This window comes from Babylonia areolata, chromosome 6 (genome assembly GCF_041734735.1).
Source record: "Babylonia areolata isolate BAREFJ2019XMU chromosome 6, ASM4173473v1, whole genome shotgun sequence".
Lineage (NCBI taxonomy): Eukaryota > Metazoa > Mollusca > Gastropoda > Neogastropoda > Buccinidae > Babylonia > Babylonia areolata.
This window is the reverse complement of record NC_134881.1, coordinates 30538332-30557526: the sequence shown is the minus strand read 5'-3', so window position 1 is coordinate 30557526 and position 19195 is coordinate 30538332. Positions and strand designations below refer to the sequence as shown.

Sequence of the window (19195 nt, the reverse complement as noted above, 5' to 3'; positions counted from 1 at the left end):
CATGCATGTGTATACTATTTTTTTCAATGTGAATCCGCGTGTGTGTGTGTGTGCGCTCGCGTGCGTAACTAAAACCCCGAGTGTGTTGTGAGTAGAAAAGAGAGAGGGGGTGGGGGAGAATGAGTGTGAATACCTTTTGAGTTTGCATACATGTGCATTGTTTTCAACATTGTGTGTGTGTTCAGTCCAACTCTGTATCAGTGTGTGTGTGTGTGCAATTAAACCCCCAGTGTGTCAATTGTGAGTAGTAGAAATGGAGGGGGTGTGGGGAGAATGAGTGTGAATGACTTTTTGAGTATGTATACATGTGCATTGTTTTCAACAAGTGTGTGTGTGTGTGTGTGAAATTCAACTGTGTGTGTATCTGTGAGAGAGAGTAAGCGCTTTTGTGGGTCTGTGTGTTTTCAGTTCAGCTCTGTGTGAGTGTGCATGATCAGAGGGTGTGGGGGGCTGGGGGGGAGTCTGTGCATGCATATGTATTCTTTTCAAACTGAGAGTGTGCGTGTGTGTGCGCGCGATCACACGTGTGTATGCTTTCAATTCAGCTCTGTATCAGTGGGGGAATGTGTGTGTGTGCCAAGTGTGTGTTCAATTAAACTCTGAGTGTGTTGTGAGAGATTGACGGAGAGAGAGAGGGGGGCTGGGAGAAAAGTGTGTGTGTATGACTCGAGTATGCATGTTGCGCATTGTTTTCAACGTGTGTGTGTGTGTGTGTGCCTTTTCAATTCAAAGAAAGAGCAACCTCACTGAGTGACAGAGTCAGAGTATCTATTCAAAGAAAGAGCAACCTCACTGAGTGACAGAGTCAGAGTATCTATTTTCAACTTAGTGTGTGTGTGCGCAAGAGTTTGTGCATGCATGCGTGTTTTTCAATGCGACTTTGTGTGTGTGTGTGCGTGCGCGCGCGTGTGTTTCGAATTCAGCTGTCAGTATGCGCGTGCACTCGCGCGTTTGCCATTCCTTCCATTTTGTGCAGACGCCAGCACACACTCTGTTACAGAAAGCGTGCCGGAAAGAACGAAGAGTTAGTGTAACTGTCATGCAATACTGACAATGCTGCAATGTGAGAACGATGACAACCGCCGGCGATAGTGAAAAGTTCCCGCATCCAAATGTAAGGCAAGAGGCTGCACGCGCGATTGAGCAAAATGTACATTTACCATTTCATACCCGTGATGCAAATAAATCTTTGGTGCCCAGGTATCTCAGATCTAAACTGCTGACAACACCGCAGTACTGATTGGCTGACTTAAACTGAGGGGGAAAAAAAAGCATTGACGTCAAGTGTTACGAAGTGAATGTTGCAACTGCTGGAAAGTTACTAAGTTGCACAAAATACAAATCAGTGAAAAAGCGTTCATGGCTTTTGCCATCAGCCCGATGTACCCACGGCCCTGGGGTCTTCAAAGTGATGGAGCTTGCGCGTATGTGTGTGTGGGGGGAGGGGCGGACGTTTCGTTTTCGTTCTGGGCAGGTCTTCAGCAGTTCATAGTTAGAACGCCCCCCCCCCCCACCCCCCTTCAAATAGAACGGAGTTATTTTCCTTTCTATCATCAGATTGAAAACAATAAATACTTGGTTTTAAGTAAAACTGTAAGTTCTTGGCTTTCAGTATTTGATCTGGTAACTTCAGTTGGTATACATGTGGTGTTCCTCATGTTTAATTTAGATTTCAAGTGAATCAAATACATTTTTAAAGAATTTAAAGCTTTCTGGTATGTATTTTCACACATGAAATAAATGACTGTTCAACTGCAAATTAAAAACTAAGAGTATCTTATTCTTCGTTAGCATTTTAACTTTAAGGAAATCAATCCACATTCTGCCATCAGAAACGTTTTTTTTCCATGGCCATATTCATGGTTCTCTTTGTGTGTGTGTGTGTGTGTGTGTGTGTGTGTTTATACCCATTTTCAATGAAAATTCCCTGGCAGGGGCTCTGCAGCAAGTTATGTTTCCCTGGCAGTGAACGCGCAAGTTCGGGTGGAACATATCACAGTTGTTCTTTGACAAAATCTATTTTGTTGCTTGTTTCCTGTGAAGATCCAAGTTAAAAAAACTGTATCAAACCTGGGTCATTTTCTAAAGACATCTAAAAAGGCATGTCATCAGAGAGAGAAAAAAAGTCAGCAGTTGAAACCATGAATAAAATTGTGAACTGAAGCCTGTCTGTTTTTTTTGTTGTTGTTGTTGTTTTGTATATTTTTGGGGGGTGGGGGGTGGATAAGCTGTGTATATACTGGCTTAAAACTGAGAAATCTGTCCACAAAGTAATCACCCATGCTATTAGTAATTACCAGTCCTGGTTAAGATCATTGAGAGTTTGTTTAGTGAATACTTTGAGTGTCAGTGTATGCAGGTCTGTTTCAAGGTTAAGTTAATGCAAGCTGGTTTTTGAAAAGCTGACAGAACCTGAAGGATATGATCAAACTGTACTTGTACAGAAACTGAAATCACATTGTCAAGTCCAGACTGCTTTGTAACTGGTCAAGACGACTACAAGAAACCACAAAATAAGCAGGTTTCAAAAGATGCAACACAGGTCCTCTTTTTCTTTTCTCAGTTTTAGGCACAGACACACACACATCCCCCACCAGTCGCTGAGAAGACACTGATGACATATTCATACTACGGTTTTTAGGATTATAATGTTAATATGTATCCATATCATATAAGGCAACAGTTGATAAGCTTTCACACTTTATTGGAAACTTGTTTTATTTTTCTTTAAATACATGTATTCATTCATGCAATTAAGATGGGCACACAAAATATTCAGTAAATACAACTAACTTTTTAACACAAAGAAACCAAACAGTACATAAACTCAACCCGTAGACCTCTGCTCATGGTCATATCAAGTGCCCCATAAAACACAAAACAGAATACTTACATACAACATTCATTCTTTCACAGGTATTCTTCACACGTCTGAATCCATCGCCTAAGGAGTTGACCTATGAAATGTTTCAGTCTTATGTTTGAGAAAGACCATCTGAACCCTAAGACCAGACCCAACTGTGTGACATTATTATTATTCTTCTTGTTTATAGTCCAGCCGACTGCACAGGTCCGTATCATCCAACTACACAAATGTCAAACCGCGTTAAACATAAAACTGTCACACACACACATAAAAAACTAAGAAAGCAAGTGTTTACAGTTTCACAAACGATCGCCAGAGCAAAACAGCAGACAGTACAAGACTGCAGAAAAGAGAAAAAAGTGTCAAGGCTTGATCAAAAAGAAAGGGAAACAGACCAAGGCAGAAAAAGGAGACAGCGGAAGAAGAAAAAAAGCAGTAGCAGAAATAAACAGATCAAGAAAGAATTTCCAGAAGGCAGAGATGCTATTTTACTGAAAGACCCCTGTCATCCCACTGGAGAAACTGTGACAAACTTCAACAGGATGCAGCAATGTGTAAATGGGTCCAGAACACAGCAAAACTGTAATATATGACACCACACTTACAATATTTATGTTACAATTTAATGATGCTAAGTACCCCAAAACTCCTATACTACTATGCTCCACATGATACATCTTGCTTCTGTGTTTATTTTAACAAACATGTGAACCAAATCTGCTGGCTTTCTCATACATACAGGTTACTGTGAAGGTGTATTCCATAGGATGTAATGTTTTTGTGGACCCCAGATATCCCAAGCGTCTGTGGAGTAACATGTATTTCAACGTTAGGTCCTTTCATTAAAATCCAGCTTTTTTTCTCCAAAGTTGTTCCAAAGGTGTGGCTACAGTGACATTATTATGGTACATTCCAGATCAGGTTCATATTGTCTTCCTCAACCATATGGTTAAAACAAGTCATGTATCACTCCCTTTACTACAAACTTTACACAAAGTTGCTTACAATAAGCGGAACACATATTCATATTTTAGTGCCAGAACTGCATTAAACTTAAGACACCATCTTCTCAAACTGAATGCAAATAAATCAAGCACCCCAATTTGAAATGAAGTGGCAAGTGTCCAGAGTTTTCGGCAAACGAAACAACAGCCCAGGCTGACAAGCAGGATCTGAAAGCTAACAATGTACAGTCTCATCATAAACACACAAAAATATTCATGTATGTACAAAAGAAAATGATATACAACAGCCGTAATTACCAATGGCTGCTGGCATTCTTGCAATGATGACTACTGATAAGTGCTTTCCAAGTACTTTAAGAGGTTGGCAAGGGACTTTTTAAGAACATGTAACTAGAATTGTAATAAAGCATTTAAACAAAGTGGTACATTCTTTCTTCCACTCTTCAAGTGAAACACTATGGTATCAATAACCTAAGATTTTACTTTAAGTCTGTTGTGGACTGTAATTTTTACATTCATTTTAGTTTCTGTGATTAGATTTTATGTGCACACCAGGTTCTACCAGCACCATTTAGGCAGCACTCTCGTTTTTTAGGTGGACAGGGTCATGTGAGCATGCTCAATATTCCACAACCACAGACTATGGGATAATGTGTATCTGATCTCCATACTTAATGCGGGAAACACCAAATACCCACTCTTATGCACTGATCCAGTACTGGTTTAAAAACAAACACAAACCATAAAAATGTACAAAAGAACTTAAATGATTCAATAAGTATGCTAAACAAGAATGTGTAAATAGTTTCTTATACACACAAACACACACAAGGGCACTGCTTACAAAGAAACAATCCTGTTGGAAATTGTACCAATCATTTTCTGTTGCATACATGACCACAAAAAAACAAAAAACAAAAAAAAAACCACAAAAAACCAAACCCCAAAAAACTATGGACCATGTAATACAATATGATTTTGGGCGAATGCTCTTTCAGTAGCTGTGAGTTCAATGTTATTCTGTGAGTATAGAATAATTTCCTAATACAGTATTTATGATTCAGAGGATGAAAACGTAAAAATGACAAGCCCCCCTCCCCCCAAAAAAAAACAACAACAACAACAAAAAACAAAACAAAACAAAAAATCCCCCCAAACCCCGACTGTAACCTTTTAGGTCAGTATTAACAACTCCAGGGAATCACACAAGGACTATTATCGGCAAGTTGTCCTTTGTGTCAGGCCTGTTGCAATAAACCAACTCTTGAGCAAAAATGACAATGATGCAATGCAGATCAAGCTTATTTATTTATTTAGCTTTGTTGCTGGTAGCCAAGCTGACACACATGGTTGTATCACAGCTGAAAAACTGTAAATATCAATTAAATATCTATCCCATAGAAAATGGGGGTGGGGGGGAAGGCACAAGTACAACTATATTCGTGCACATGAAAAATAACATGCCCCGGACCTTGACCACTCCGTCAATTGTTTGCCAGAGGATTAAAAAAATCCATGAATATAAAAAACTACTAAAAACCATAATAAACAAAATCATATATAATATTAAAAGCACATAAAACCAAAAACTGTCAACAAGCAACTCGCATGTCCTTGCTGCAAAAAATACAGCATAGCAAGAATGCCCATTATCAAGTCCAGAGACTAAAAACATTCAAGGCTTGATAGAATAAGTATAGGTGAATCGACCAGCAAGACAGGAAATAAAGGAATAGACAAAAAAGGTAAAAAAAAAAGAAAAAGAAAAAGATGTAATGTCCAGAAACAAAAGGTGGGATTTTAAAGAGAGCAATATTTCTAGAAAAGAGGACACATTTCTAGCACAGAATTTCCAGTAAGTAATAGAGGTTATCATTTAAACTTTAAAAGCTTCTGATATCCCTATGCAAGGATGAAGATCTAGCCAAACCATTTGTTCCCAACACAGGGGTGCGGTGGGGGGTGGCAGCGGGCATGCATCTCTGGCATCAGTGACATCCAATCATGCTGTTTCCTGATTTTTTGTTGTTGTTGTTGTTGTCAGTCTTATCAATGTGCCCAGATAGTATATTTTCAGCAAACAGTACATTTTTAAAGTTCATTATCATTAAAGTTCCTCTGTTAGAGATTCCCCCCTCCCCTCTTTTTTTTTTTTTTTTTGCTCTCCAGATTCTGTTTAACTTAAAAAAATATTAAAAAATTAACACTATCAATTCATGAGCCCCAGGAGTCAAAGTGTTCATGCTGGTTTGTCTGTGCTTTGTTTCATTTCTTTTCCTCCCAGTTTTCCATAGTGGAGGCTCAGTTCACTAATGCAGGAAGCAAAATTTGAAAGATAAATCTCTGAAGAAATTCAAGTATCTTACCCCCAGCAAAAGCAGTATAGTTTTGGACTTAATTTCCATTTCCATCGTCTTTTTACAAGCAACCTTTTCATTCTACTGCTGCTCACAACACAACTAAGCTTTGATTTGAATGACATAGCCACTGAAACATTGACAAAACAGAATGTTCTAATTGGGTAGATCATCCTTTATCTTATTTTAAAAAGTTGTGACACTGAATCAACCAGCACCTGTCTCTGTCTACCAAAACCATGTCTCTGCCCTTAGCATGGTTCACGTAGGGAGAACCCCATGTCCATTCAAAATATGGCCTTGATAACTCATGTGCATTACCCTCTCAAACACTAGAAATAATGAACACAAAAAAGGGCACTGCAAAGCTTTCCATCCTGCAACACTACATTTCAAACTCCAAACCAAATACCGTCAACTGACCATAGCCTTTGTTCAAGGTCACAGTCCACAATCAAACCAGATAATTTGATAAAACTTGATATAATCAATAATGGATCAACTCAGGAGTTCTCCAGATATTTAACCCAGACTAAGGTCACAGTGGAGATGTGTCTGGATAATAGAAGTCAGTCCATAGCAGGTTTTGCACAAAGCACTATATGCATGGGGGTGGGGGGAGAGACACACTCTGAAATTTCTATACAAATACACCAAACACAGCCTAAAATTCAAGCATACAACAAAACACATAGGAAAAAAAGATCCACACAAGAGTTTGCTATCAGCATTGTTGTCAATGCAAACTTGTCTTGCCAGTTATTTACACAGTTTTTGCGCAACCTGAAAATATTACTTGAAAATTTAATGAAATCAGAAAAAATAAATCTACTAATGAAATCTGTTTTCAGTTAGTTCTCCTCAATCTCTTCTACTCCCTTAGTAGAATAGCGCAAGAATCAACTTAAAAAATATATACACCCAAAATCACAACTTCAATATGTATTTAAAAAAGAAAAGAAAAAAGATAAAACAAATATAAAGTTAAAACACACAAGGGAAAAAAGATGCAAATGTGGTGTAGCTTATCTTTTATTTAACTCTGTTTTTATACGGAACTGAACACTATGGTAGATGAGAGAGAACTGAAATACAGTTAGTGACAACATTTATCAGTGATAACTGTCAGAGGATGAGAATCCAGATTCAAATCAAATCATCGTATGCACACATGATATAATATCAAACACAAAAGAGACACAACTCACAAATAATAACTAAATTTAAAGAACAACTTGATATTTTCATTGTTTGGTGGATCATGCTTTTTTATTCATTTTGTGAACGCACTGGACTGAGCAGTATTAGTACTGGATATCGCGCAATAGAAAAGTTATGAATTATTATTATTCTTAACTCATTATTCTGAAGTATGAACTGACAACTAAATCTTTAATGTGAAACAATCATGCACCAAAAATTAGAAACTGTTCAACAAAATGGAAATAACAAAGTTCCAACATTTCTATTAGTTTTACTGATAATCACAATCAAAGCAACCTCGCACAGACTGTCCATACAAGAAGAACTGAAATTTTATTCCTTTTACTGATGATCATAATCAAAACAAGCTTGACAATAAACTGAAAACTATCCTCTCCTGATAAACTGGAGTACAGATAAACTCATACTTCACATTTCAAAACTCAAGTACAGATTTACAATATATACATAGCAGTCAAAATGGGTTTCTTTTCTTGCTGAACAGCTTTATTAGCTATCCAAGAGTACAGAAAGATGCATAATGATATCGAAGACCTCAAGTCAGAATTGAGAAGCATGTAATTTTTCTTTGTATGTGCCCATGCACACCAATACAACAGCTGTACACATGCACCCATAAACACACAAAACCACTGAGTCTCAAGAACTCCAAATGCTTCACTTCCACCCACACACGAAGTCTCTCATTCATTGTCAAATTTTGCACATTTCCTCCCAACTGAAGTCATTTGCAAAAAAACAAGCAGTTGGGAAATGGACCATAAAAGTTAGCATAAATTTCTGGAAACTGGCATTTCATGGGGTACAGAGTTCTAAGAATGCATTTATGTTGTTTCTCCCACATCCTTGATGTATCACAACTTGGTGCTGGTGGCATTTTCTTAGGACACATCTGTAACAAAGTATCAAAACAAAAAACTTGAGACTAAGTTTAGTCATAGTGCAGGGCTCAACATCTTTTTTCTTTCTTTCAATATTCCTGTCAGGCAAGTCATTCAAAAGTTCACTTGCCTGGAGGATGGGTTTTGTACATCAATACATTACATGCCTGGCTTTCCAAAGGTTACATGCATCAGACATGCTAAACCTTGTGCCTGCTTGTCATGATGATCTGCTTGTTCTGGGCAGTTGGACTGTCAATGTTGAGTGAGTGAATGTGAAATTCACCAGAACATGCTTCATACACACTAGCATTCAGGACTTAATTCAATTTCAAGATTTCAAGGGAAAGGTTTCAAATGTTTGAATCTGCAAAGCGCTGACAAAACCAACCCAAATAACATGCAATAAATGTAAATAATGTATGTGCATGGAAATTTATAAGCCATTTCAACTTTGCTGGATCTGCTCATCACTTGGTCAGCCTTTATTTCAGGGTCAGTCTGTAAGATTTCCCCTCTCATGTTTCTTACAAAGGTGATAAACAATGTTAGGCTTTGTGCTTGTCACTGCTGTCCCACTGAATCATTTTGGTCACAACTGTGCTCAAATCAGCGATAAATGAAGATACACTTTCCTATTCTTTAGTTTTCGGCTTGCATGCAGGTGGAAATTTATGACCTGCTTTGATACTGTACGTTCACTTTTAGTTTTACAAAGGGGATTACCGTTAACCAAACCTGAACAAAAAAAGATGGAGAACACTGTATCAAAATGCTGAAATAAACATTACTTCCCTTGGCACGACTGGCTCACTCATTTGGAAGTGTTCTTCATCAGTATGCACTTCTTCAATTAACAAATTCTTGACTTTTTACCTTTGATTTTCTTACACCTCCACAAAAATGGGGAGTTCGTATTATACTCCCAGTTTGGTTAAATATACTTACCAAGTCAAACTGATGCAAACCAGGCTATCTGTTTGCTCTTTTGGTTTATCTTTAAAAAATCTCAAACATGTTCTGCTTTTTAGTGACTTCCTGGGGCTCTGACCTCTGAAATTTATACTTCAGGGCCATTTAAGAGCCCCTAAAATTAAATCATTGGGTTAAACAGATCTGGTATAAAAACAACCCCCAAAGAAACTAAAATTTTTATATGCATTTATCTTTGCACCAGTCTACTTCAGGCCTACTGTGTTCAGTCATGCTAGGAGACAGCAATACAATATGCTCCTGTTGCTGATACTGCTACTACTTCTACTAGTAGTGCTTATATGGCGCAAACTCCCCATGTAATGGGCTCAAGCGCCTTCCATGAAACGACACATATGCAATGGTGTATAATAACATACCTCTGCATATGAAAAAACAACACATGTGTATCTTTACACCAAGACAATACTACAAACACATACATGCTTGCTCACGACAAAAATACCCTACACAAGCACACACACATGCTCCACCATCAGACATACACACACTATATGATCACTTCAGTAGAGGGCAGAGTGATGTGGGTAGGAGGAAGAATGCAGACAATTAGTTATCTTTCATCACAACCAAAGGCCTGTTTGAATAGATGGGTTTTCAAGTTTGTCTGATGTGAAGCTCAGAGAAAAATTCAAGAAACTGGCAAGCAATCTGAAGTTTGCAGACAATCTGCAAGTATCGGACAATGTAAAGAAAGCGGACGAAAATCAACTCATATTTGAAGCAAGAGGCCAATGCAAACAGGGACACCACCAGACCCTGAGCTTCATGAAGTACATCAAGTAGGTACCACAATATCACCCACCACACTGAAGCAAAGACTGAAAAATGTTGATTTTGCATATTTTCCCCAAGCCTGTAACTTCTGAGTGACATTTAAGAAATAAAGATATGTTTAAATAAGGATACAGTTGAATTTCTTCTCTTTCCTACTGTGTCATGTTTTTCTTCTATGTTTTGTCTTTGTTGAATAAAAGAGTATAAATCATCGACAGTCAGAGGGCTTTTTGCATGCTGGGGCCACCCACCTTGACACAGACCACATTAACTGATTTTTGCTTTGCTCTTTCGCTTAATTTGCCTGGATCCTTTTGACCTACTGGGCTATTTTTAGCACAACTGTATTCATATACACCTGTACACCTGCACTTTTTGGTGGTTAAGGTTTGGCTTAAAAACAAAACAAAAAAACACACACACACCATATTGCCAATGTGGCGCTTAAAATTGATTTTTGCTTATTTTACATGTATATATCTCAAAACTGAAAAATTTCTTTTTGAGAAATTGCCACTATGAAATGAAAACTTTTTATTTCCTTTCAAATGGTATAAGTAACTACTGCGTGACATCACTGGTGTCAACAAGCTCGGAGTCCAAAGAGCAGCCATGTATAATTTAGATGTAAAAACGCAGCAACAGCTGAGCAAAGACACACGCCTAACTAATGATTTTGATCCAGAAACTTACTGGCAAGGAAAACCCTTGAGGTCAAGCGAGTTTACGCCCATTAGTAAAGATGCCTACTTTTTTCCCCCCCCAGCTATACTAATTACCTATCATTTTATTGATATTAAGCTATAAAATCCAGTTGTTTTTGGCAAATTATAACATAGCAAAATTTGTCAAAATAGCAACAGGCAGTGTTTTTTCATTTACCAAGCTATTTTAATGAAATAAAGCGACGTGTATTCAGCTGAGCAAGGCCTTTAAAATGGGGTACAACAATAATGCAATTTGAAGAATTTTCTTAAGATCTATTGCATATGCGCAACATTGCAATACGAACCACTACCATAGAACATATCTGCTGAATAATTTCATTTCAACAAACAGCAGCTTAACATACTTATCTGGTTATCAATTCCATCATGAAAATAAAAAAAACGATCGTCGCTTCAGTTATGAGTTGAAACAAGATGCGGCAGTATGAGGTATTCCCAATGATTGAGCACTTTCGTGCACTCATTTATGAAAAAACATCCCCTCTAAAATGTTTATTGATGATATAATCAACAGTGTGATAGTAAACTCAAATGAACTCAAGGTTTCAGAACCGACCAAGATCATTGTTGAAGTTTGGCTCAACTGCGACTGCCATTTCGGTATTCGAATGATGCACAGCTGCTCTTTCAACTCAAAGCTTGTCTGCACCAGTGATACCACATGGTAGTTTTGTATATCTATTGAAAGAAAGTTAAAAGAGCTTCTCTTTAATATCCGTAATTACTAGTGTATTCATTACCAAATCTGAGAATTTTTAGTTTAAAGTTGAGCGAAAACCGCTTTTTTAAGCGCTATATTCACAATATGCAATTTTGCAAGCTGAACTAACATTCACTGGAAAGATGAGGTTCAGACAAACACAGCTGTACTAAAAATAGCCCTGTCGATGAAATGGGACAGGCAAGCCAGGCGAAGAAAAGGCTATGGACAAGTAGTCCTTAATCCCATTCCACTGTGAAAAAAAAAAAGTGTAGTAATTTTCAATCACAAAATCATTAAATTCATATGAAATTGTCAAAAATGGTTATTGTGTTCATTTTCCTTTCAGATAAATACAGGCCATGTATACTTTATTTTAGCACTTTGCACGCAAGACTTTCTTCTTTTGTTTTTATAAATATAATCATTATCCTTAGTGACCAAAACATCCCCTAAGATATAGTTGTCACTGAGCATATAACAGGCGTGGCAATGAAAGGGTTAAGATGTGATGGGTGGCAAGTCAGCTACTGAACTAGTCTCAAGTCATAAACCGATTGTTTTCCCTTTTAAATTTCATATAAATACACATGTTCTTAATCACATGTATAAGCACACAACACAAGATAACACTAGAACTGAGAGAGAAAAACAGATACTTACAGCTCATTTCACTTTTTCCAAAGCGTCTGTGCAGCTGATCATGGTTGAATTTCAGGAACGATTCGTACTGTTCTGGAGGGAAAAAATAACATAGTGATATAATTCAACAATTAAAAAGAAAAAAAATCACCTAAGACAATGACCCATGGCTCAAACCTTATCTGTGAAGTCCTGCAAAATGACCAGACCTAAATCACACTTGTTACAGATTTTAAGAGCTATTTACTTCTTTTTTTTGTTTGTTTTGCTGTCCCCATCAACTGCATTTTATGGCATTACATACACACCACTCATTCAGAGCCCCCCATCAACAGCCACACATGGGTTTGTCTCTCGCAATCTCAGCATCAGCAGTCCACAAGGAATAATTGATCTTAGGTCATCAGGAGGCCAAACCCGGCATTGTTGCTGAGTCACTTTGATGGTGTTCAGGAGTGCCTGTTCTGATTTCACGAATGTAGGACACCACCTACTGAGATTCCTGCTTATGACAATTTTTGCCTAGTCGTGGAGCCAGACTGAGTGAGCCGAGCCCCCCCCCCCCCCCCCCCAATTTGAAAGGATTCACTGCATGCATGAAAGTGGAGGGAGGATCCAAACTGAGGTCACCATGAGAGCAGGGCATGGAAGGCCATAGACTCTGGGAAATTTTACATGAGAATTTGTTAATGCAATAGTTAAAACTTACATATAATGACAATCAATCATCGATGTCAGAATCTAAGATTTTTTGGATAAGACACATCCGGTTTTTTGTGCCACAGCTTATGTGTTATCATTAATCAGTTGATAAAGAAATATCAAATCAACATTTACATAATTAAGTTCCACGATGATGCCATATATAAGAAGTAACTTCAGTGGTATACAAGAGTGCCAGTTTTGATTCAACATATGCAGGAACTACCAACTGACACTATTTTGGCAATGAGACAGGAGCAACTCAGTAAGCATCTTGGCCACAGTGGCGACTGCCAATTTGTCCTTCCCAGGAGTCACCATGGATCCGTCTACACAAGACATTAACAACTCACAGCAAGGCACAAGCATTCAAGTGCAGGGTAATTGAAACCGAAATCACCAAAATACGTGCTGCTACGATACACACACTCATAATGGGACAAACTCATAATGGGACAATTTTTCTATAGATTATCATTATTATTAGTAGTAGTATGAGCATTTATGGTTTATCTTGAAAATAAGCCCCAGTTTACATTACAAATAAAACACATATGTTAATATCAAAAAGGAAGAAATTAACACAAGATACCAAACATTATCAAAATCATTCAGCCCCCCACCCCCACCCACAATACACACGTGCACGCACACAATCGTAAATAGTACACAATAAATAAAAAAACAAAACACAACCAACAATTTCTGAAATTATCAAAACTCACTCACTCACTACTAGTCATTTTAGTTCATACTGGAAAGGGATGAGCTGTTGAGAACTATTCAGGAGGGGAAAAAGTGGGTCTTCAGACAGGTTTTAAAAGATTGCAGCAGCTGAGGAAGTTGATTCCAAAGAAAGGGGGCTTGGTATGAAAAACATTTTGGTTCGAGCAGGGGGGATCCTAAGCATATGGGTGTCAGAAGAAGAGCGGAGCTGACGTGAGGGTATGAAAGGATGAAAAAGATCAGAAAGTTACCATGGACCAGAAGCCTCAATGGACTTGAAACAAAGACTGACAATTTTGTAAGTAATTCTTTCTTGTTCTGGGAGCCAGTGTAAAGCATGAATGAGAGGAGAGACGAGACTAGGGGAATGAAAGACAAGACGAGCAACTTAGTTCTGGACTTTCTGAAGCCTAGCAATGAGGTAGCTGGGTGAACCGACAAGTACAGAACTCCAATAATCCAGGCAAGACAGCACAAACGTGACAAAGAGTAGAGAGTTTTGCCTTTTGGTTGCATCTTCACGGACGGAAGCGATTCTGTGAATTTCAAAGTAACACAGTTTGCACATTGCATGCAGTTTGCATATTCTTTCTTATCAGCAGCATGTTGCAAATATATATATATATTTGCAACATGCTGACTGGTCAAGTATGACACCAAGATGCAGGCAGAAGAGGAAAAAGGAATGTCAATGCCACTGCGGGAGACTGAGGAAGGCAGAGAGATTGAGTGACATAGTCTTTGATCTATATCTGATGATGAATAGAGACAAGAATGAATGGTAACACTGCTATGGAGGTCCATTAGGTTTGAGATTGTTCTCTATGTTTCCCAACTTCCTTTCATAATAAAATAACAATGCACCAATCATGCCTGAGAGATACGAGTTGGTCAGAAAATTGTAGCAACAGTTTCAATGAGTAGATGTATCCATGAAATAAATGTAATATAAATATATATATATATGTGTGATTGTGATGCCTCAGTCTTTACATAGCATACTCAATTTTGGGATGATGGTCTAAGGCTGTTAACCCCCCACAGAGATATGCCTCTGATGAAGTCTAAACCTGTCCTCCCAATCATCAGTCTGCAACACTAAAGTACTTTACCGTGACAGCAGAATGAAGATTGTACTCTTGTATTTTGATGTAAGAATATAGCACTGCTGTATGCCTTTTTTGTTGGTAATGATATTCTTTCTTTCTTGTTAGCTATATCCATAAAATTTTGTCACAGAAAAACAAAGAGAGAGAGAGAGAGAGAGAGAGAGAGAGAGAGAGAGAGAGAGAGAGAGAGAGAGAGAGAGAGAGAGAGAATGAGATTATTATTATTTTTTTTATTCAGCTCAAGTGCTTATCTAAAACTAACTGAACACATTCAGCCAATCAAACAAAACATCTTCCAACCAATAATCTGTAACACTAACTGTTGATTGTCCAATAAAAGTAAGTTCTGAGGAACCAATGAAAAGAACACACTTCGAACTGTTATTCGTATACTTTTCATTGTCCAATCAAAATAAGTTCTGAGGAACAAATGGAAAAAAACCACACTAACTTGACAAAGAACTATCATCAGCCAATGATCGTAGTTTCCTGTTAATTAAGGACTACTTGTTAATAGCCTTTTCAGTAACTAGATGCCTGAATAAGATCTACCCAGACATAATTTGTCATTTTCAAAACATGATAATAATAGATATGAATTGTGAAACAAAAATTACACATTCTGCTTTTTAGAAATAAGAGGCATGCATTCCAACAATTGTGCTTGACAAATCAATTGGAATTACTTAGGTACAATTCTACAAAATAATACTCCTCAACTGACAATATCTCCTAGTTTTTTTTATTTTCATTAAAAAAAAAAACACAACTTTTATTGTACTTATAGTTTTAAGTCTTCATCATGACCAGTCATCTTAACAAGTACATTGGCAAAATGAAAATGCTAAACAACCATTTCAGTCATGCATCAGTACGTAACCCAGTAGAATTACAAACCAATCTTTTGATGTATCACTATCAGTATGTGATAACAGTCAATCCTTGTAAAATACTAAGATTTCAAACCTGACTGATCACTTCAAGTACTTCAACAACCTTTATTTTTTACAATCTCAACTAGAAACTATGTTATTACTGTTACTGTGTAAGTCATTCTTAATCTTATCTATGAAATTCAAATGCTATTTGAATGCAGTGATAATTACACCCAGTCCTTACCTGCCAGCTTGCAGTTAAGCACTTTGTCATACTGCTCGTTCACTTCCTCCTCCCTTTCTCGTATCAAACGCTCACAAATCAGACTGACTTGCCGAAATGTGAACAGTGGCACATCTTTCTTGGTGTGAGGCAAGGAGCTGAAGAGATTGTTCAAAGATTGTGATGCCTGAGGACAATGGTCTGGTGATGTGGAGCATGAGGGACTTTCAGATTTTCCAGGAGTAGTTGTTGGCAAAGGGAAATGTAACTGTCGCCTTCTCTGCATACGTTTTACCTCCTGTGCAATGCTGGCCGCTATCTTCTCTGAAACAATAGATATTAGATAAGATAAAGCTTCAAGCTAAACTAGTACATAAAAAATACACAAAAAAAGGAAAAACATTGGACTGAACAACTCTCTACTATCACTGTGGCACTGAGAGATCAACTAGTGAAATGATTAATCTGATATAATTTTGTCAAGACATGGGAAAGGAGCCTGGTCTGTTGATATTGTTTACACTGAGCAGCAGTGTCCCAGTACCAGTTTACTCTCACCCACACATACGCCTCATATCAGTTCAAGGAGCCCCCCCCCACCCCCCCTCCCGTATTTGTTTGACTCACTTGTGTAAACATAGTGAGTATGTTATAACCCAATCTTCACATGTGTGTGTGTGTGTGTGTGTGTGTGAATGGTAAACATGATTGCCATTCTCTCTGGAAATACTTTGCCAATACCAAATTTGGCTTAAAAACAGGGAAAAAATCTTCAGTCATACCAATAAGTCTCCTGGATTTAGCCATATTTCTGAATCATTAACAGTTTATTTTGTTATGTGTCTGTTCCACATTCCGAAAACCGCTGTTACCCCTTTGCAGCTTCCCGATTGTCTAAATATGCCATGACCTCGTATTTCATGTTCACAATTAAAAGCAAAGAAATACGCATTCTGGGCAGAACACATACAGTGACACAAACTTAATTACTGATGTGTTTACTGCATATGAATATTCTTAAGTGGACACTGATTTAACTAGAATGAACAGAAAAAAGAAATTGATTGGAAGGTGTCGTTATTTCAGTGAGTGGAAAGACAAAGCTTGTCGATCACGGATCTTTGCAGATTTACAGAAACGGACATATAATGATGTATTGTGTTTTTGAGATGATGGGAACGTCTCCTTTACCTCAGACTAAAAAGAAAATTTTAACTGCCCGAGATATACCAAAATAACATGATTTAAACCATACTGTGACTTTGATTGCCGCCGTCAATTCATTCTACTAAAAAAGAATGCTCAAATAATAATTTTTGAATGTCAACATTGAACCCACTTTATCGCAGTAGGTAAAACCCCTCATTCTTAATTCAAACATCCGTGGTTCAAATCTGCATTGAAGTATTTTTCTTCTTTTTTTTGCACGAAGCTGTATATACGGTAATCATAATAACTAATACAGAACACATTTCAACAAATTAATTAATCATTTTTAAAAAGTTTATATATATTTTTTTTCTTTAAGTGTGTATCACAAGTCTAGTCTTGAACCCTTGCCTTTCTTGTTTTTTTTTTTTTTTTTTTTTTTTTGAGAGACAGTCCTATAGTTTACTCATCTTTTTGACTGATTGATTGTGAGCAGATTTCTCCATTTCAAATGATGAATGCCGCATTTTGTTAGCAACTTTAATGACTTAAATGCATGTTCTTTGTCTATTCCCGGCTCACACACAGACATAGATGCTCGCTCATTCACCCCCTCTCATTCTTTCTCACACAAACTGAAATTCCAGAGATGAGTGGCCAGATGACAGGGACCTGGCTGGCAGTTTTTTTGCTTGTTTTTTTTTGTTGTTGTCAGTGTGTTTACTTCACACTGAAGCGTATACGGACTGGACTGGTCCGCTTCCATCCTTTTTGACTGACAGTGCGAATTTCAAATTTGAAAGTAGGCCAACGCAGAATCATTTTCTGAAAACTTAAGCTGAGAAAATTTGCCGTAGATTTTTTTAAATTCAGATGTTAGGGCAACATAAACAATGTACTAATGCAAATCTATAGCTGTGCTTGTGGCCTGGCGGTATGTTTATTTCTGTAATGAAAAACTGATGTGGAGTGGACATTTTCCCATCAGAACCCGAACAGGAAAAGCTGAAGACACAGCCTCTTTTTACATAGGGTGTTTTGCAGGTCTTAAAATTAACTTCACAAGTGCAATGTGGAGGCCAAATGGTAAGTGTGCTGGATTCTTCTGATCTCCCTGTCAGCACATGTGCAGACCTGCTTGCACTTGATACCCCCTTTGCGTATTATCATTATGAATGCTGATCAAGTATTCATGCCAAAGATCTTGTAATTCAGTGTGCGTTCAGTGGAGTGTAGAAACTTGAAAATTGCACGTACAAACATAACACTTATATTCATCACCAAACTGATGCTCGCCATGTTATGGAAGAAACAGCTAACTGAGCTGTTCCCAATTTTTTGCTGTTATGAAGGGTTCAGTTTCAGAAGGAGACAGAATAGTTAAGACATTCATCCCGCTCTGGCACTCAAGTCAAAACAGCATTTTTAAAAAGGTTTTTCTTTCTCTTTTTACTTTTATTTTATTTTTTACTGAAATGGTGCTGGTACCAAAGTCGTCAAGATATTTCTAAAGGCAATTCACCACTGAACTGTTAGAGTAAAAATTCACTACTACTAGTGCTGAATGTTGAATGGCGAACTCAGCACTAACAGTAACACTAGATATATCTAGTAATTGTCAGTATGGGCCCTTTTGACTTGTCTGTTCATGAAATACAAATCCCAAGATCACTTGTTCAGACTACTACAAAGAGCTGGTGGAGTTTCATTGCATTTTTCATGCTCATTGTTAAGACTGTCATGAATACATTGTTTTGAGGGACATTTAAAATAGCCACTACATTCAAATTAATTGACTTACCCGTTGACAGCTTCTCCGCTACTCCTGAAAACGGCGAGAAATTGGTGCGATTAAACTTTGCTGGTGGTGGCGATGGTGTTATAGTCATTGGCAAACATCGTCTTCGTTTAGGGCTGCTATGCGATGGGCTATGAACTGGATCAAACTCGAGGCTCCTTTTCAACGTCGCAGCACAAGCCATTTTGGTACGGCTCGGTCAAAAGTGCAGTTGATCAATAATCGACAATACAAGTACAAAATACCCAAGTTTTTCAATAGCTAATAATTCAAACTACGATAGATGTCACTTTCTGGAAAAGTCACTGCTGATTCTGTAACGGATGGCTTGCATTCAAAAGTGAATATCGCCAACGGACGCCTTCGAAGTATCCTTTGACAGTTAGCGTTCCGATTACGGTTGTGACAAAATTTGGATTCCAGTGTTGTTCAAAAGAAAGCAGCGTACTTCCGTGACGACAGTACATTAAGGTTAGTAGA

At 37.7% G+C, this 19195-nt stretch overlaps 1 protein-coding gene across 1 annotated transcript; it reads right to left on the bottom strand.

The window, feature by feature from the left end:
• Positions 1–2687: 2687 nt before the first annotated feature.
• LOC143282922 (akirin-2-like) lies at positions 2688–19129 on the bottom strand. The gene is made up of 4 exons (XM_076588812.1): positions 18719–19129; positions 15790–16092; positions 12155–12226; positions 2688–8304 (listed from the first exon to the last, which is right to left on the bottom strand). The coding sequence occupies exons 1-4, from the start codon at positions 18897–18899 to the stop codon at positions 8294–8296; spliced, it is 567 nt and encodes a 188-aa protein (XP_076444927.1). The 5' UTR covers positions 18900–19129; the 3' UTR covers positions 2688–8293.
• Positions 19130–19195: the final 66 nt, after the last annotated feature.